This window comes from Puntigrus tetrazona, chromosome 19 (assembly GCF_018831695.1).
Source record: "Puntigrus tetrazona isolate hp1 chromosome 19, ASM1883169v1, whole genome shotgun sequence".
Taxonomy (NCBI): Eukaryota; Metazoa; Chordata; class Actinopteri; order Cypriniformes; family Cyprinidae; genus Puntigrus; species Puntigrus tetrazona.
Window position 1 is genome coordinate 7,786,509 of NC_056717.1, and position 15,922 is coordinate 7,802,430.

At 37.7% G+C, this 15,922-nt stretch overlaps 1 protein-coding gene across 1 annotated transcript; it reads right to left on the reverse strand.

The window, feature by feature from the left end:
* Positions 1–377: 377 nt before the first annotated feature.
* On the reverse strand, positions 378–15,213 carry kpna6 (karyopherin alpha 6 (importin alpha 7)). The gene is made up of 14 exons (XM_043218134.1): positions 15,084–15,213; positions 10,909–11,042; positions 10,551–10,646; positions 10,235–10,334; positions 10,062–10,156; positions 9,848–9,979; positions 9,659–9,747; positions 9,402–9,501; positions 8,810–8,973; positions 8,145–8,223; positions 7,909–8,034; positions 7,569–7,696; positions 5,064–5,242; positions 378–4,041 (listed from the first exon to the last, which is right to left on the reverse strand). Exons 1-14 carry the CDS (start codon positions 15,085–15,087, stop codon positions 3,854–3,856), a joined length of 1,614 nt encoding a protein of 537 aa, XP_043074069.1. The 5' UTR covers positions 15,088–15,213; the 3' UTR covers positions 378–3,853.
* Positions 15,214–15,922: the final 709 nt, after the last annotated feature.

Genomic DNA, 15,922 nt, shown 5'->3' on the forward strand with positions numbered 1-15,922 from the left:
TGGTGTTTTTGGTCATATGGTTATAATTTTGTGAGATGTGTTTTTGCAATTCGGAAAAACTACAGTATTTAATATGCCATTATAACAAAGCAATGAAAAACTTTTCGTAACATTTATAATTATGATATATGGAAACTATTGTATATCTACCCATTTATCTGAAACTGCAATAATAAATATGTATATGAATATAAATAAACCAATAGGGCCTGTAGCTTTACAACAGCTTGCACTACCTAGAGTATTTACATAAAGCCACATTTCTCTGTGAAAGCAATGCAACTTGACAACTTTTGAATGTCATAAAATGAATGTCTTGAACGTCTGTATCGATCACTTCTTTACACCGACAAAAGAAGTACATTTACAAGCCAGGAGGTGTTTTATCCTTTTATTTGTATTTGGACAAAAAAAAAGAAAAGAGAAAACAAAAACATTTGTTCAGAATTGTTCATGTATATGTTTGTGTGACATGTTCAGTTTGTGTGTCCGTCACTCATTCATATCGTCGGTAAAGTCAAGTCAGTCACAGTATGGGCAATCGTAGGCAGAGGAGGAAAAAAAAAAGAAAAAAAAGAAGATTTAAATATAAATACATTTAAAAGGAAAGTAATTACCAAACCAGGATACAATATCCACCTGGGCAAGTCTTAATATTGTGTATGAAAAGTACTTAAACATGTAGCATTGTAAACACAGGTGAGTCAGCATTACTAGACACAGCCATATGCATCGGCTCCAGGTTTGGAAGAGACAAAAAGTCTCCAAATGTCAACATCTACAAGATCTAGGACGGAAGACCATAAAGACCCAATTTCACATACTTGTGGCCTTTTGTAAATATTTTATTGTTTTTCTGCACTTCTCAGAAGTTATTTTAAAGGAGTAAAGAGCAGTGCCAGGACTGCAACTTTAAACTGTGCCAATATAACAATATAACCGTTGAATTTCTGGTTTAATTGTAATTCACAGAGATACACGGATCAAATGACACCCAGTTTCGTTTAGTTATAAAAAAAAAAAATTGGCTTTTAAAGCGTATGTCCTTAAATGGAGAACAAAACATCTACGAACTGATTTGGATTTGCTGTAATTGTGCTACGGTTGGTTACGCGTGGAAGTTAGACTCGGAACAAACACAGTTGGGTCTACATGGTCAGCTAGTGCGCTCAAAAACAAGACAAAAACACACGCAACGAGAGCAAGAAAAGAGTTTACAGGGTTTCTCCTTCAATCGGTAGCATCTTTCTCACTTCCTCCAAGCCGTCCAAAAGGAACACAAGCTAGGCAAACAGTACAGTATTTCAACATTGCATTGGCCTTCGATAAAAGTATTAATTCATCCAGCACAATAAATTATGCATTTTTTTTAATCTTTATACCTTTGAGTTTACCAATTTGGTGTACAAATAGCAGACCATCACATCTCTATTGAAACTGTGGCAGACAATGTAACGTCTAATTTGTAAGATAAGAAAATAGAGCAGCAATATTTGCACAGCATGTGTGCACATTCAAGTAAATAAAAGAAAAAAAAAAAAAAAAAAGGAAGGAAAAAAAAAAAATCAAAGACAGATTGATACGCATCAGCCTCTTGTCTTTGTTGGTCTGATTGGCACTTTTGTGAATAGGAGTGCATTTCCATTAAGAGATCATTTCTTTGTGTTTTTTGGATCAACACACCTGTGGTCTTGTAGACCATTCGATATATATATTAATAAGCATAGTTTTCTTCCCTTCCTCCCAATCATTTCGGTCTATTTTCCCATTTCTCTGATGTGTGCGGAAACATGGATGACTGCAGCCTCCTCATTCCGAGACGGACATCCTGTAAATACAGCAAATGCCATCTAATATCACGCAGAACTAGGATTTGAACCGATTTAAAGTGGATACTGTTGTTGTCAGAGTACATCAGATCGTGGCGAGGTATTTTCAAAGAGTTAAATTCAAGTCTTGATTTCATAAAGGGTTCTTGAACCAGAATTAGTATGGAAACCTCCTTTCGGTTATCGGTCCTGATCAGGAAATGCATCGGAGTGACATCTAGTTACTAGTCAATCAAACACAGGATGCTGATAAAAGCGACACTTCCTTTCACGCACCATCCGTCAGTCAACGTCTCCCTATGTTTTCGTAGATAGGGGCCCGTCCTAAATCAAATGACCCCCTAGCATTCACTCAGAGAAGCACCCTTCGGTCAGTGTACTGCGGAGGTAGAGGATAAATGCTTCCATAACGACAGGAAAAGTCTGCGTGTAGTTTTTAAAGTTTCGTAAAGGGCGAGAGGTTAATATTCGAACTTTTGATTCAATCCACAGCAGTCCCAACGTCAAACTCCGGTGTGTTTAATTCTTAGTGCATCAACTCAAAAAGTGCCAAACGGTGGAACAAATCGACGCGAACGTACTTGCATATGCAGGAAAAAAAAAAGGATTTGGGAGATTATGGAAGTCATTTCCCCTCGGTTTTATGCTAATCTGCTTGTGTACATGTTTATGAAGTGTATGCTGGTCTTGTACGCATGTGTGCAAGGTGTGTGCAAATAGAACATAATATCTATTTATATATATATATAGATATATATATTATTTTTTTGCCCATATATTTCATTATTTTAATAAGTATTCCTTGCCATACCTACAGCACCTGCAAAACTACAAAAACCGGTACTACTTTATCTAAGAAGTGCAAGCTAATTGCTGAATGAAGATCTGGCAAGAGATACAAAATGATTGTTGAACACCATGCAAAACCCCAACATGCACATTCTGAGGGCTGCGCTGAACAAACACCTCGAACCACCCAGATTTACTCTCCGCCAGAAATTACTATCCGAGCAGAATTAAGACTCCATCATGTGCATCCATCCGGCCCTCAGATGTGTGTGTGTGTGTATTTCCCCCAGATCACATCTCAAAGTTAAAGCCTTTTGATCAAAAGAAGAGTTATTCATAACACTGCACACCACGAACATCCTACAACTAGAGATTTCACCTCTGACTGATAAAAAAAAAAAACAAACAAAACTGGGCATTATCCTTACTAAATTGGGCCCCACTTCGGGCCCCACTTTTCCAGCCATTGTCTTTAAACCGTAATGACTGATGTTAGGATACTCTTTTACTAAAATACCTGGATTATTTCAACACCACCCACCACCACCACCACCACGTCAGACTCTACATAAACTCCACACCCAGCATGGTCTGAAATGATGAATACTAATACTAAGAAAAAGGAAACGGCTTCGCGAAGGCTTCGAAGAGTGCTTAAATCCTCGTGAAACGCATCTGCAGATATCACGGTAGAGTTTCGTTTATAAAGCACGGCCATATCAAACACAACCAGGCTCGTTTAATTAGCAGGATATGAATAATTAAACAAAAAAAAATAAATTCTAGAAACGCTATATGATGAAAAACAAACCAGGACCAAAAAGTATAAGATTTTCTGATTTTAAATAAATGAAAAAGCAATGCTCTCATCTTTCAGTGAAAGGGGAGAACTGTAGCGTATCTCCCCTTAAAAAAAAAAAAAAAAAAAAAAAAAAAAAAAAAGTAAAGAGACACAGCGTCACAATTTCTACCTGAGGGGGATGATTACATAGCTGCATCACTGAGGGGGGAGGGACAAAAAAACCAAACTAAAAATCCAGCTCTCTTGTGTGTGACAGGGCAGAGGATATGTTTCCCTACGTGAGACACACTTCAGTGTCTAAATAAATCAGTCTGGGTCGTTGGGTTAAATTTGGTTCAGTGGTTGAGTGAATCCGGCGTATGTTTTAGTACCGGTATTGGGCGCAGGGATGGGTGTAAAGGTAAGAGGCGGCCGAAAAGAGTCAGAAGGCTGGTTATAGCTGGAAGCCCTCCATGGGGGCCTCCTGCTGCGGGAAAAGAAACTGCTGCTGGTTCTCATCCACCTGTGGTGCCAGACTGGCATCCTCTTCCTCTACTCCGAAGTAGTGCTCGATGAGGTCAAAGGCTTTCTGGTAGATCTCCTGATTTTCATGACTCTGTAGGAACTCGATTTTGTCCAAACCTGACAGAGAAAGAAAGCGAGCCAAAGTTTACACACACAAATAACATTTATTCACTCCAAATGTATCAAAAGTGCTAGTGGAGACTTTTACACTGATAAATAGCGAGTTCAAAGAAAAAAAAAAAATAATTAAAAAAAAATATGGTTAATATAGTTTCATCTACCTTCATCATATTTGCTGAACTTTTTCTTAATTTTGTGGTGCTGATTAAAAAAAAAAATTGCCTATTTTGAGTGCAATTTTGTGCACTTTGGCTTTCAAGCCAGCACAAAGATTAATAAATGACAGAAAATTACAGATTTTGTGAAAAATGCAGTATTAGGCCTTACTACTTACATTTAAATGAATTGTTTTTATACATGCTTTTACATTGTACTTATACTTTATAATTAGATCGGTAATTCATTTATGAAATTACATTTAGATTTACACTTTTGTCCCATACCGTAGCTCTTACGCACCCTTAAACCTACCCGTACCACCAAACCTGGCCATATCCTTTCCTGTATCCCACCTCAATATCCGCAGAAGTGCTTTGCAATGCAATATGAACACAATAAGTACAGTTGTATATAGTAATGGGCATAGTAATTAGGGGCACCTAATACAAAGTGTGACCTGTTTGTAAAGTGTTGATATTTTACTACAACCTGAAATATACTCAGACTTTCAGTGGATTCATTTTTTTGCAGAAAAATTGTGATGCAAAGTTTCATGAATATGAGTTTTGAAGCCACCATCTTAAAATCCTGCTATAATAGATAGAAAATAGTTATTTTAAAAACTGTAGTAATATTTTTTTTTTCTCTATTACTGATCAAATAACTGTAGTCAAAGTGCACTTAAGATATTTTGTTCTTAATCAAAACAAAACTAAAAAAATTCTAACCCCAAACGTAAACCCATATTTCAAAATTAACGCAACAGAAGGCTTTTTTGTTTTGCCATTTCTCATCCTATTTTCCCATATGATGTCTCTAAAAACACATGCATAAAATTGATGGTTTGATGAATGCGTTACCATAGGCTTCCTCTATAAGACTGCAGTAAGGGTTGAGGCCGCTGCCGTTTTGTTTGGCCTCCTGCTCGCCCAGTCGGAGAATGTTCTCCAGACCATTCAGAGCCACCAGAACGATCTTGGAGTCCATCACAGTCAACAGATCACAGAGAGGTTTAATGCAGCCCAAATTCACCAGATACCTATAGAAAAAAAGAATTAAAAAAAAAAAAAGATGGAAATTAATAAGCAACAACACGTGCAACACCATATTCTGTCTCAATTCAACAGGAGAAACCACAATCCAAGAAACACTGTATTTGGAATACTGCCCTCAAAAATTAAGTCCAATAACTGCTTAATTTTTGGCACAGAAAAATCATGCATTTCCCCTTCTGTTGCTTTGTGTAATTCGTGGAATGAATCGATTTGTTAAACTAGACGCGCACCAGCACGACTGGGACAATATTTGTCCTTCAGTACTTAATTTATCCGAAAATAAACATCATAATTTAATTTCCCATAATACAAATAACTGAAGATGGAGGAATTTATATTTGGCAAGACACACCCGTAGAATGTAATAGAATCTGCATTTCAGATTTAGGCACACAACAATGCCATAAGCACGAACCAAACATCCCAAGGTCAGCAAATGAACATCGACATTTAAACCATCAACTGGTCCTATAGTTTCTTTGTTCATTGATTCACATTTAAGCAATGTGAAACAAAAGCAAAAAAGGCGGCAAAAATCTGTTTTTATGACAGTCTAGAAGTAGACTAAGAAACATCATAAATAGTAAAAGTCCTTGAGCACAATCCAAAAATAAAACATACTCATAACACCACAACAACAACAACAACAACAACAACATCAGGCCATTACACCACACTAATGTAACACTCAAGTTAAAAACACATCTTGTACATTATAAATACGATTAAATGAGATCTTAGATGGTAACTTGTTGCTACACTTGCGCTAAAGAAAGCACTCTTTAAGTACATATTATAGCCTGTTATATTTAATCACGCACAGCTGCAAAATGCCGTAAGTGTATTTCTGATCAAAACTCAAACCATTTGCTGTAAGTGTGCATAGCAATGAACACTTTAAGCACACTGCTCTCTCCAGACGGTGTGATCTCACTAGATGGCATGAAAACCACACCGCAATTCAATCTGGATAAACACATCACAAGCGCTCCCTGGTGATCAAGACAACTACTCCAATATTAGCGCTTGAGTTGTGCCATGCTATTAGCCTTCTGAGAAGGCCCAAGTTGGCCAGACGAGGATTGGGGGAGCACTTTAAACAGGCTGTCATGCTAAACTTAAACTATCTTGAGAATTTGTTTCTGAGGTCAGCTCTAACTCGATTATCTCTCAATGAGCGTGGCGCATTATTCTCCATCAACCACTGGGGTCATGAGACTGTCTGTCTTGAAAAGTCATACATATTGACAGTCAGCATATGTTATGTGCACTGTGGACAACTCTTGGTCAGTATAAGCAACAGACAAACACAGGCTTTAAAGAGGGTAAGTATTAGAGATGCACCAGACGACTGGCCATCAGTCAGAACCAAACACACAACTGAATTACGTTTTATTTAATCAAATCTCTGTTTCGGACTCTGTTCCAAGAGCAAAAACAAGCCACCACAGAAAATGCTGTAGCTTTTAAGTTACTGCTTTTGTTCCATAAGCGCCACCTACTGATGAGTGATTCTTCTAGCCCATTAGCTTTTTTTGAGCAGCCGTTTATGTAGTATACTTTCACAACACTGAAATCACACTATTCAGCCATATTTGTAATAACAACTGCTTATGAAACATGCATGTAGAATCTTTCTATGAATCACAGTTAAAATATAATGTTTGCTTCTAATAGTAATAGAGCAATAAAATTGTTTGTGCACTCTTTTGTTCTTTGTTGTCTCTCACTGAGCAATTGGCATTAGCCCACTCACCATTTAAAAATAAGTGAACAAAAACAACAGGAAATCTGGACAGGCCATTAAAAAAATATAACTGGTTTATCTTTAGTAAAAAAAAGTCAAATGTAAGCTTACAATTAAGTCTATGACAGATAAGAGGGAAAATACAGAAAAAGGAAAAGATTTGCTAAAAATTATTATTTTTTAATTCAGTTTTGAAAAATTTTTATACCATTTATCACATTTTTAAGCTGAATTACTCTAAAATGTCATGTGGTGTAACCATAAAGTAAGTCGCACCACATGACAAATTGTCAAAACAAGCTAACCTGGTCATGTCATAAAATCAAATTATCTAATTTTAGGTGATCAAATAACATTTACACAGTGATACACATCTGCAGTGGTCCTCTCAATGACTTCATTTCTTATATTGTCATTGGATCTGCATGTTTTGGCGTTCAGCTCTCCAAAAATTAGCTCTCTGTCAATGACCTGATTCACAAAGTGATACGGCAACCCTTGTGACACTTTAGTCAGTTGTCTGAATGCTTAAGGTGCTTAAAACAAGCCATTTGAGAGCTCACCTGATCTGCTCGGGTGTGCCACCTGACGTGGCATTAGTGATCGCCCACGCCGCCTCCTTCCTGGTGCGGAATTCGGCTTTCTGTAGGATATCTATCAAGACTGGGAAGATGTTTGCATCTATTACGGCCTGCAGAAGACGATGATGACAGGTGAGAAAAAGAACAGAGGATTAAAGTCATCCTTAAATCCAAAAATAAATCCCAAGCAGACACTACAAACAAGTTCCCTCCTTTGAAGGTTTGAGGCCGCAGCCGTATAACCCTGCCGCAAGTGATAAACAAGCGGAGCCCTGCGAGTGTGCCTCTGGGTAGCAGATGTGGAGTGTGGGTCATGGTGTACCTGAATCTGCGCTCTGTTTCCCGCTGTGATGTTGGAGATGGTCCAGCAAGCCTCCTTCCTGATGGATTCCTTGGCGCTACTGAGCAGGTGCAGCAGGCAGGGGAGAGCGGAGCAGTTCAACACCACCTAGGGCAGAAAGAATAGGAGCATAAGGTGACATTATCAATCTCCTGCTCGAAACCAGAGATAATCCTACATGAAGATGAATAAACACATCCGCTCACACACAAGCACACCTGTGTCTGAATGTCATCTCCTGTAACAATGTTTCCAACGGCCCTCAGAGCAGGAGAGGCCACCTTGTAATCTGTGTGCCTGCAAGAACAGAGGAAACTGATCATCCAGCCAAACCGGTACTTCTCAACCTTTACGATTCAAAAGGTCCCCCTGTTGTCCAACATCGTATCTGAAAGGCCCCCTGATATAGACCTCAGTCAGGGCAGAACCATATTTAGTTGTTGAAAGCAATGAAATGCAATTGTGAGGGATAGATGTACAGAGCGTTCAATAGACTGTACTGTTGTTTAACATGTTCAGCTGTTAAACGCCTTGCTGAAAAACCTTGTGGACTCCATAAAATAGTTTTAAAAGTTGTGAAACACATTGCATGCGACTAAAAACTGCAAGACTACCCCACACAGGCCTTTTTTCCCCCCATTCAGTTAAATTAGGCATGTAACCTGACTAAAAAATTGAGAGGACTGACATAAAACTAATTATTAATCCACTATGATGATTACCATTTTGTAATGCTAGCAGTTTGAAGTTTTTTTCCCCATAAAATAATTTAATTATAAGCAAAAGTTAAAAACTTTCAGTTTCACTTTGAAATATATTATTATAGAACTTAAATGTTCCATAAAACCAACATGACCTAGAAATGACAACGTAGCTGACTCACATGAGCAGCTCCACCAGCCTCCTGCAGACCCCCGAATCAATAACTGCCTGGATCTTCTCATTGGGCCCATCAGAGAGATAGGACAAAGCCCAACAGGCATCAGCCAGCAGGTCTGAATCACTGCTGAACAAGAGACGGGACAGCACAGGCAGGCAAGGAGAAACCTACAAGAGCGAAAGACAGCTTTCAGTATGAAGTCTGTGCAAGATATAAATAAAATTTACATCTACAACAATTATTTAAAATAAATAAAAAAATACTGCACAATGAGTGCATGTAAACTAGTGGAAGTACAAGTAATACAAAATTTAACTTTGTTACATAATTCGTTTGTGTATTGCGTTTATTTATTATGTATATATAAAAACACACTTGTTCAGCGTGTATTTTCAAAATATTTACACACACACATGAATATACATATACACACTGTACAAAGAGTGAAATTGCTATATAGTTATTTTATTTTAGTATCACTTTGGTGCCTAATTTGCTTTTACCTGTGACATCTCAATGATCATGTAAAGCATGAAGTGCCATCTAAAACAAAGAAAATAAGAGTGTAGCCAAGAGACAGATAAGCAGTACAGACCTTCTCAAAATCTGGGGGTGGACTTTTGCCTCTGCAGAGGTTGGACAAGGCCCACACAGCATTCCTGGTCATCGTGAGACGAGTTGATTTGGTCAGCAGCCTAGAGAAGAAAAATATCATTAAGGAAACAATCAATCCTCATCTTCAGCAAAAAAAATGCTCGTCTCTTCCGCAAAAGACGTTAAATTTGCTGCTATGTCAGATAAATACCAGTACTCTGGCCTCATGTAAGGTAAACAGAAAAACAGAGCACTCACATTAGTAGAGGAGGAAGGATATTACAGTTTAGCACATAATCTCTGCACACAGCGCTGTCTCCCGCAATGTTCCCCAAAGCCCAAACAGCCTGTGACATGAAGATCCATTAACATACCCACAGGGGATTCATACTCGTTTAGCACAAACAAAACAAGGTGACTTATTCCTTGCAGTTTTAGAACTTGTACCTGCTCCTGCACGTCTTCAAACTCAGAGTTGAGAAGCTCGATAAAGACGGGTACAGCACCGGCCTCGATCACAAACTTCGTCTGCTGAGATGTTCCAGACGCAATGTTGGTCAGTGCCCAAGCCGCCTCAAACTAATGGGAAAAAGAACACACACTTTCTCAAAGATCTGACTTTAAAAGTGTACAAAATATTTCAGCTTTCATCATATCTCACCTGTAATGTGCAATTTGTACTTTTCTGTAGAAACTCAACGAATCTATTCACAATTCCTGGTGTGCTTATCACCTCGTCGATAGGAGGGTTTGGTTCTGAAGAACGCAAAGATTGAATTATTAAAACTCATCCACGCTTCTAGGCAGCTCTAGACATGCGTTTGTGTCAGATACCTTTGGAAAGCAGTTTTCTGAACCTCTGTGTTGTGACCAGCTGCAGTTCAGGATCTTCCGAGAAGAGCATTTCAACCATGTCTCTTGTAATTACTCCATCCTAAAAAAAAGAAGAAAAAAACATAGGGCAAACTTGGTCTAGATCGATGACCGTAATTTGTTTTCGGCCCAGGTTTGCACCTCTGAGAAGTCCAAATCAATAGCGCCTATTGAATTAAGGGGTCATAATGCACTACTAACAACAGTCCCAGAGTTACCTCTGCCTGTAAGTGACATAATAAGAGAAGGTAAACAATGCATTTGGGTTTGGACTCACTGGGGCTGTAGTGGAGGAGACGTAGGAATCCATAAGTGGACTGTCAAACATCCCCCCTTCTTCACCAAGCAGCTCCACATTTCTCCTTTTAAACAGCTGCCAAGAGAAAGAGAGAGAATCAATGGTGCAAACTGTATCAATTGATGTGACAGTTAAAGTTAACGCGAAACGCCATTCACAGACCATTTAACTTCTTTAACAGAATGCAATTTAAACTGCAACGGGACAGTCAATAAGATAAGGATTCAGCTTGGGATATTACTTCAAAACATTTCTCTTCCGAATAAATTGGGTTTATTATATTTTCAGGTTTAAAAGACAGTACTTGTCGTAGGAAACATGAAAAGAGCATAGTCACCTGTTGCTCTCGTTTCTGTTTTCTCAGCTGAATGCCTTCCTCCTCCCTTCTCCGGCGCATCTCCTCCAGGTTGAGTGCTTTGTTCTTGTAGCGGTTCATCCTGAAATTATCCTTCGCAGGACTTCCTGAAGGCTCTGCAGGACAGAATGAATCAGTTAAGAGTTTAGACATCTAAAAGGCAACGGATAATTAAGAGTCTGCTTTGATCCTAGACCTCCAAACAGCTCCCTTGTTGCATACCATCTATCCAAAATAATATACAAGACCGGAATTAGTATTTTTTTTTTTAAATCTACAGTCTCACTGATAAAACGTGCAATAAAAAAAAAAAAAAAAAAAAAAAAAAAGGTTGATTTGTCTGCTTTAAATTTTGTAACATCACAGCTCAGATATACAAGTTTCTCAAGAGCACTTAAAGACACTGTGTCGCTGGAATTGCCAAACCTTTTAATTAGAAGCAGCTGTCCACATAATCTTGGCCAAGCAGTATATTTTTTAATGCACAATAATTTTATGACAGAACAAAAGCCTATTTTTTTTTACCATTTATTAATTAAAAAATCCTAAATAATAATAAAAAAAAGGAATCAAGGTTTCCACAAAAAATATGAAGTACATTAACTGCTTTCAATATTGATAATGAGAAACAAATAAGCATATTAGAATAATGTATGAAGAATCATGTCACAATGAAGCCTGAAGCAAAGAAGCTGAATATTTTGCTTTGCATAACAGGAATACATTACAGAAAAAAAGGTATTGTACATTTTTTTATTGCAAAGTTGTTTTATTTTACTGTATTTTTCATCAAATGAATGTAAAAAGAGACTTAAACATTGTACGTATTACTTTTGAAGTGTACATTATCAATGCGCCTAAATAAGAACAAATAAGTCTGCGAGTTGGGATGCAGAGGCTTTTTTTTTATGAAATGGTCAATGAAAATTGCATAGTTAATATTTCTGTTGCAAGTGAGGAAACAACGAGTGCAAGACCTGCAAAAACTGTCCACGGTGGACAAAATATGCTCAAGTATTTGGGCATCCTGACAGAAAAAACAAAACAGCTGTGACGATTTCAGTTGGTGCACCATCTGCAAGAGCACACTTGTCGTCAGTAACGACACAAAAATGAATGTGGAAGTGCATAGCTTATTACACCCTTCCCTTCAAAACATAACAATGGACGTTGGAGAAATTGTTCAGCCATCTCAGCAGCTATCTCCACCGTCATTACTCACTTTGGTCTGTTTGTGCTGAGTACAACACACTTGAACAGAGCCACCCGGAGTCAGTGAGCAAAACCACTTTTAGTGAGGGTGTCTAAACGCTGTTTGCATGAGCAAGCAGCTAAAGCAGCCTGTCTCAGCATTTGTGCAGCACTGAGAGCAGAGGAGGTTACGAATGATGACTGGCTAATGCTACCGAATGCGCATCGGGGCACTAACAGACAAAGAGCCTGAGGGTACGGTTTCTGATCTTGGACCCGCTCCCATCCTTTCAGTATGATCTTATTGTATAGCGCCTCAAAGGAGGAAAATAGCTCAAAATCAGCATTGGCACCATGTGAAGGCCTCCATAACCTTCAGTAAGAAAAGATCTGCAGTTCTGGGGCGGAGAACTAACAATAACTACAAGTTTCAGCTTGACTGTTAGAAATCAGGCTTCCTGACTGCTGAGGTTTTGGGTGAGATAGGTGAGCCCATCTTCCAACGCATCTGCTCATGAACAATACAGGCTTAAAAGAAGTTTATCTAAAAATGTGATTCAATATTTGTCACCACTTTCTGAACAATCTACTCTCAAAAGATCAAGATCGGTAAGACTTATGAACGATTTTGAAAACAAGTCTTGCCAAAGTCGTGTTTATTTGATAAAAATCACAAAATATATCAAATATATTATTATGAAATAGTATTACAATTTAAAACAGCAGCTTTCAATTTTAATATGTTTTACACTTCAATGTATTCCTGTGATGCAAAACCGATCCTTCGGATATTATTTTAATACGCTGGATTAGGAAGCATTTTTTATAATCTATGTTGAAAACTGTGCTGCTTTATATTTTTGTTGAAACTCTGATGCATTATCTTTTCCAGGACTCTTTGATGAAAAAAGGAAAAAAGAAAAGGATTCATCTGAAATAAAATCTTTTGTTACAATATAGAAGTATTTAATTTTGATTTTGCATTGTTGCCAAATACAAATTAAATTCATTAAAAAAAAACAAATAAGTAATAATAATAAATAATTAACCCTCAACTTATGAATTGTAGACTACCTGGAAGCTGTCTTCCATGCAACTTAAATTAATTGGCTTCGGAAATTTGATCTTTCAAAGAGTGCACAAAATCAAGACCATATTTTTGAGCCACCAGAGTACTCAAATCAGACTGGTAAATTAAATTCAAACCAAATCACCGGTGGTGAAAATCATGCTAACTAAAGCAACGACAGTAAACATTTTCAGTGTATTTGTTTTGTTATTCTGGAATATGACCGGTGCAGTTCACTTTCATTAAATTAATTTAAGTTCCATGGAAGGAAGACAGTCATAAGGATCTGGAAAGACATAAGGAAGGGTAGGATGTTCATTTATGGATGAGCTATTCCTTTGAGGCAAGCAAGAACAACATAATGACTCGGTTCTACAGATTTAGAGGGGATGACAAGCAAGCTGTGGCTCTACCCGACTCAAGCGCTCCATTACATAGTTGTCCATCACATGGGCCTCACAAATAGCAGCGTGGGCTGGGCCCCTGTCGCAGAACTATTTTAAAGAAGTGTGTTTGCTATGGCTTAAAGACGGAGCACCAGGGACAAACAGCAGACGGGATCAGGCTGTAGACTATCCAAAGTTCAACCTACAAAATCTCTTTAACTAAACTGTGGTAGCTTTAATAAGGCTCATATATACATGCATATTTTTTTTTTTACTGTTTACACGTTTTATAATGCTTGAACTTTATATTAAATAAGCTGGTAGTTTTGGCCTGGTACTGAAATTTAGATCCAATTCACCATTATCTGAAATCGTGGTGTTGTAAAAACCTTATAAAACAAACAAAAATAACTCTTTGTGTGTGTGTGTGTGTGTGTGTGTGTGTGTGTGTGTGTGATTATTTTAGAGCAGCAAAAAATCTAAACATTGGCCTGTCTGGAAAAAATAAAATAAAAATACAAAAATGAAACCCATAGCATTGAGCAGATAGTAAAATAAAAAGGATCCTCTCAGTACTGTACAGACCCATACTCCATTTGCAATTTGAAATGCCACAGTGTGTGAAAACCTCTACATTGTCGAGGAAAAGCTGTCAGATATCACATTAATTTCCACTGTGATGATTCACTGAAATAGTAGACCACAGGACCGGAAAAACCAAGTCAGCAGCAGTCAGATTCAGACACCCTATCTGACTGTCCTGTCTGTATCGTTCCTGTCCCAAACCCTTCCTCCCTTCAAACCATTTAATAGTGCTCTCTAAAGCTGAGCGTCCAAGTAATATGTACCAGACATGCATCATGAATGAGGTTTTATTATTCCTCCTGACAACATAACCAAAAAAACTACTAACGTTACAGTCGATGTGGTAAACTCTGAGTAAACATAAACGGATTTAAAACAGAAACTACCAGCTCTTAGGGTTGGTCACATGTTACAGCTGACTGTTGAACTCACTGACACTAAAGCTAAGTAATTGTTTAGTCTGTCTAAATCCAGTCAGGCGTCTACCTCAACAGCATTTATGGCCATCGTTTAGGTAGAGATTGGCAGTTCACTGGGTTCTTCGGCGGGTAATGTCAGAGCATTTCCTTCTCATCCACCGTGTAGACTCAAACATGAGACGATTTCACAACCACTGACTGAACATGCTGAACATGACCAAGCGTTTACACCGGCAAAGACTCAAAACCTCCTTCCGCCTCCGTCAACGCCCGATAATTCTCACAAGCGCCTGTTATGAAGGCGTTTTAGCTTCAAATGTCTGTTCTGAAGCTCACTGGTAAACACATTTGTCGAGTACAGCGACGTGCTAAGCTAACTGGCCCTTTACACTATGCTTAAACTGACATGATGTAGCTTCTCTCGGCATTTCAGCTACAGATTTGGTCGCTAAAGACCGCAAATAACAAAAGTAACACGTCAGAAAACAGTATAGGTTGGATACATACCCATCGTGCTTTCTTTACCGATTTACGATTTAATTACTGGTTATACGAACGCTGTAATCTTAACACTCTCCTTGTCTTCCAGAATTTGCTCCTCACAAACAATATGTCGGCGATCTACGGAGAGCCGAAGGAGACAAACGTAATGACAGCGTTTCCAATTTGTGTTCTACGAAACGCTGAGCAAAATGCGCCCTGTCGTCATCAGTAACGTTAACGATGTGTCGGAGGTTAAGAGTACACGATATATTATTTCGCTATAATATTTTTATTCTCTAACTTCTGAGACATTTTCTAGCTTCATATTTACAAATAAAAAAAAAACCAACTAGAGTGTAATAATATTTATCCCTGAACTATTCAATGGATTGATTTGCTAAATACTCCAGTAAGAACACTATATATTTTACATTTTAGTCATTTAGTCAGCGACCTACTACAATAGGTACACACATACTGTCAGACAAAATTGCATATTGTGCATATTAACAAAAACAATAACAAGAGAAATGTTCAAGCACTAAGAAAAGGCAAACATTAATAAGTGCATAAGAAACTAACCTATAGTGGCTAATGGAAAAAAGTGTAAATTACTATTTATCAGTATGATAATTAATAGTCTAATATATTTGTTTAAAGTCATATTAGACATCTCATTTTAGGTTATATGAACATTAAACATTAACATTAAAATTACCTTATGTATTTATTATGCCCATTAAAACCCCATAAATCAACATAAATCAAAAACCCGAATAATATGTATGTAATCTATAGCGAAAATTTGGCTATTGTAACACATATTCTAAAACAAAATATAAGAGCAATCTTAAACTGTATAG

What these genes read in the sequence shown, in the direction of transcription:
- kpna6 (XM_043218134.1), bottom strand. An exon ending in TTGAAGACGTGCAGGAGCAG is followed by an intron (nt 9,748 to 9,847) that starts GTACAAGTTCTA and finishes TTCATGTCACAG; the next exon opens with GCTGTTTGGGCTTTGGGGAA. An exon ending in AGGCTGGTGGAGCTGCTCAT is followed by an intron (nt 8,224 to 8,809) that starts GTGAGTCAGCTA and finishes CTGTTCTTGCAG; the next exon opens with GCACACAGATTACAAGGTGG.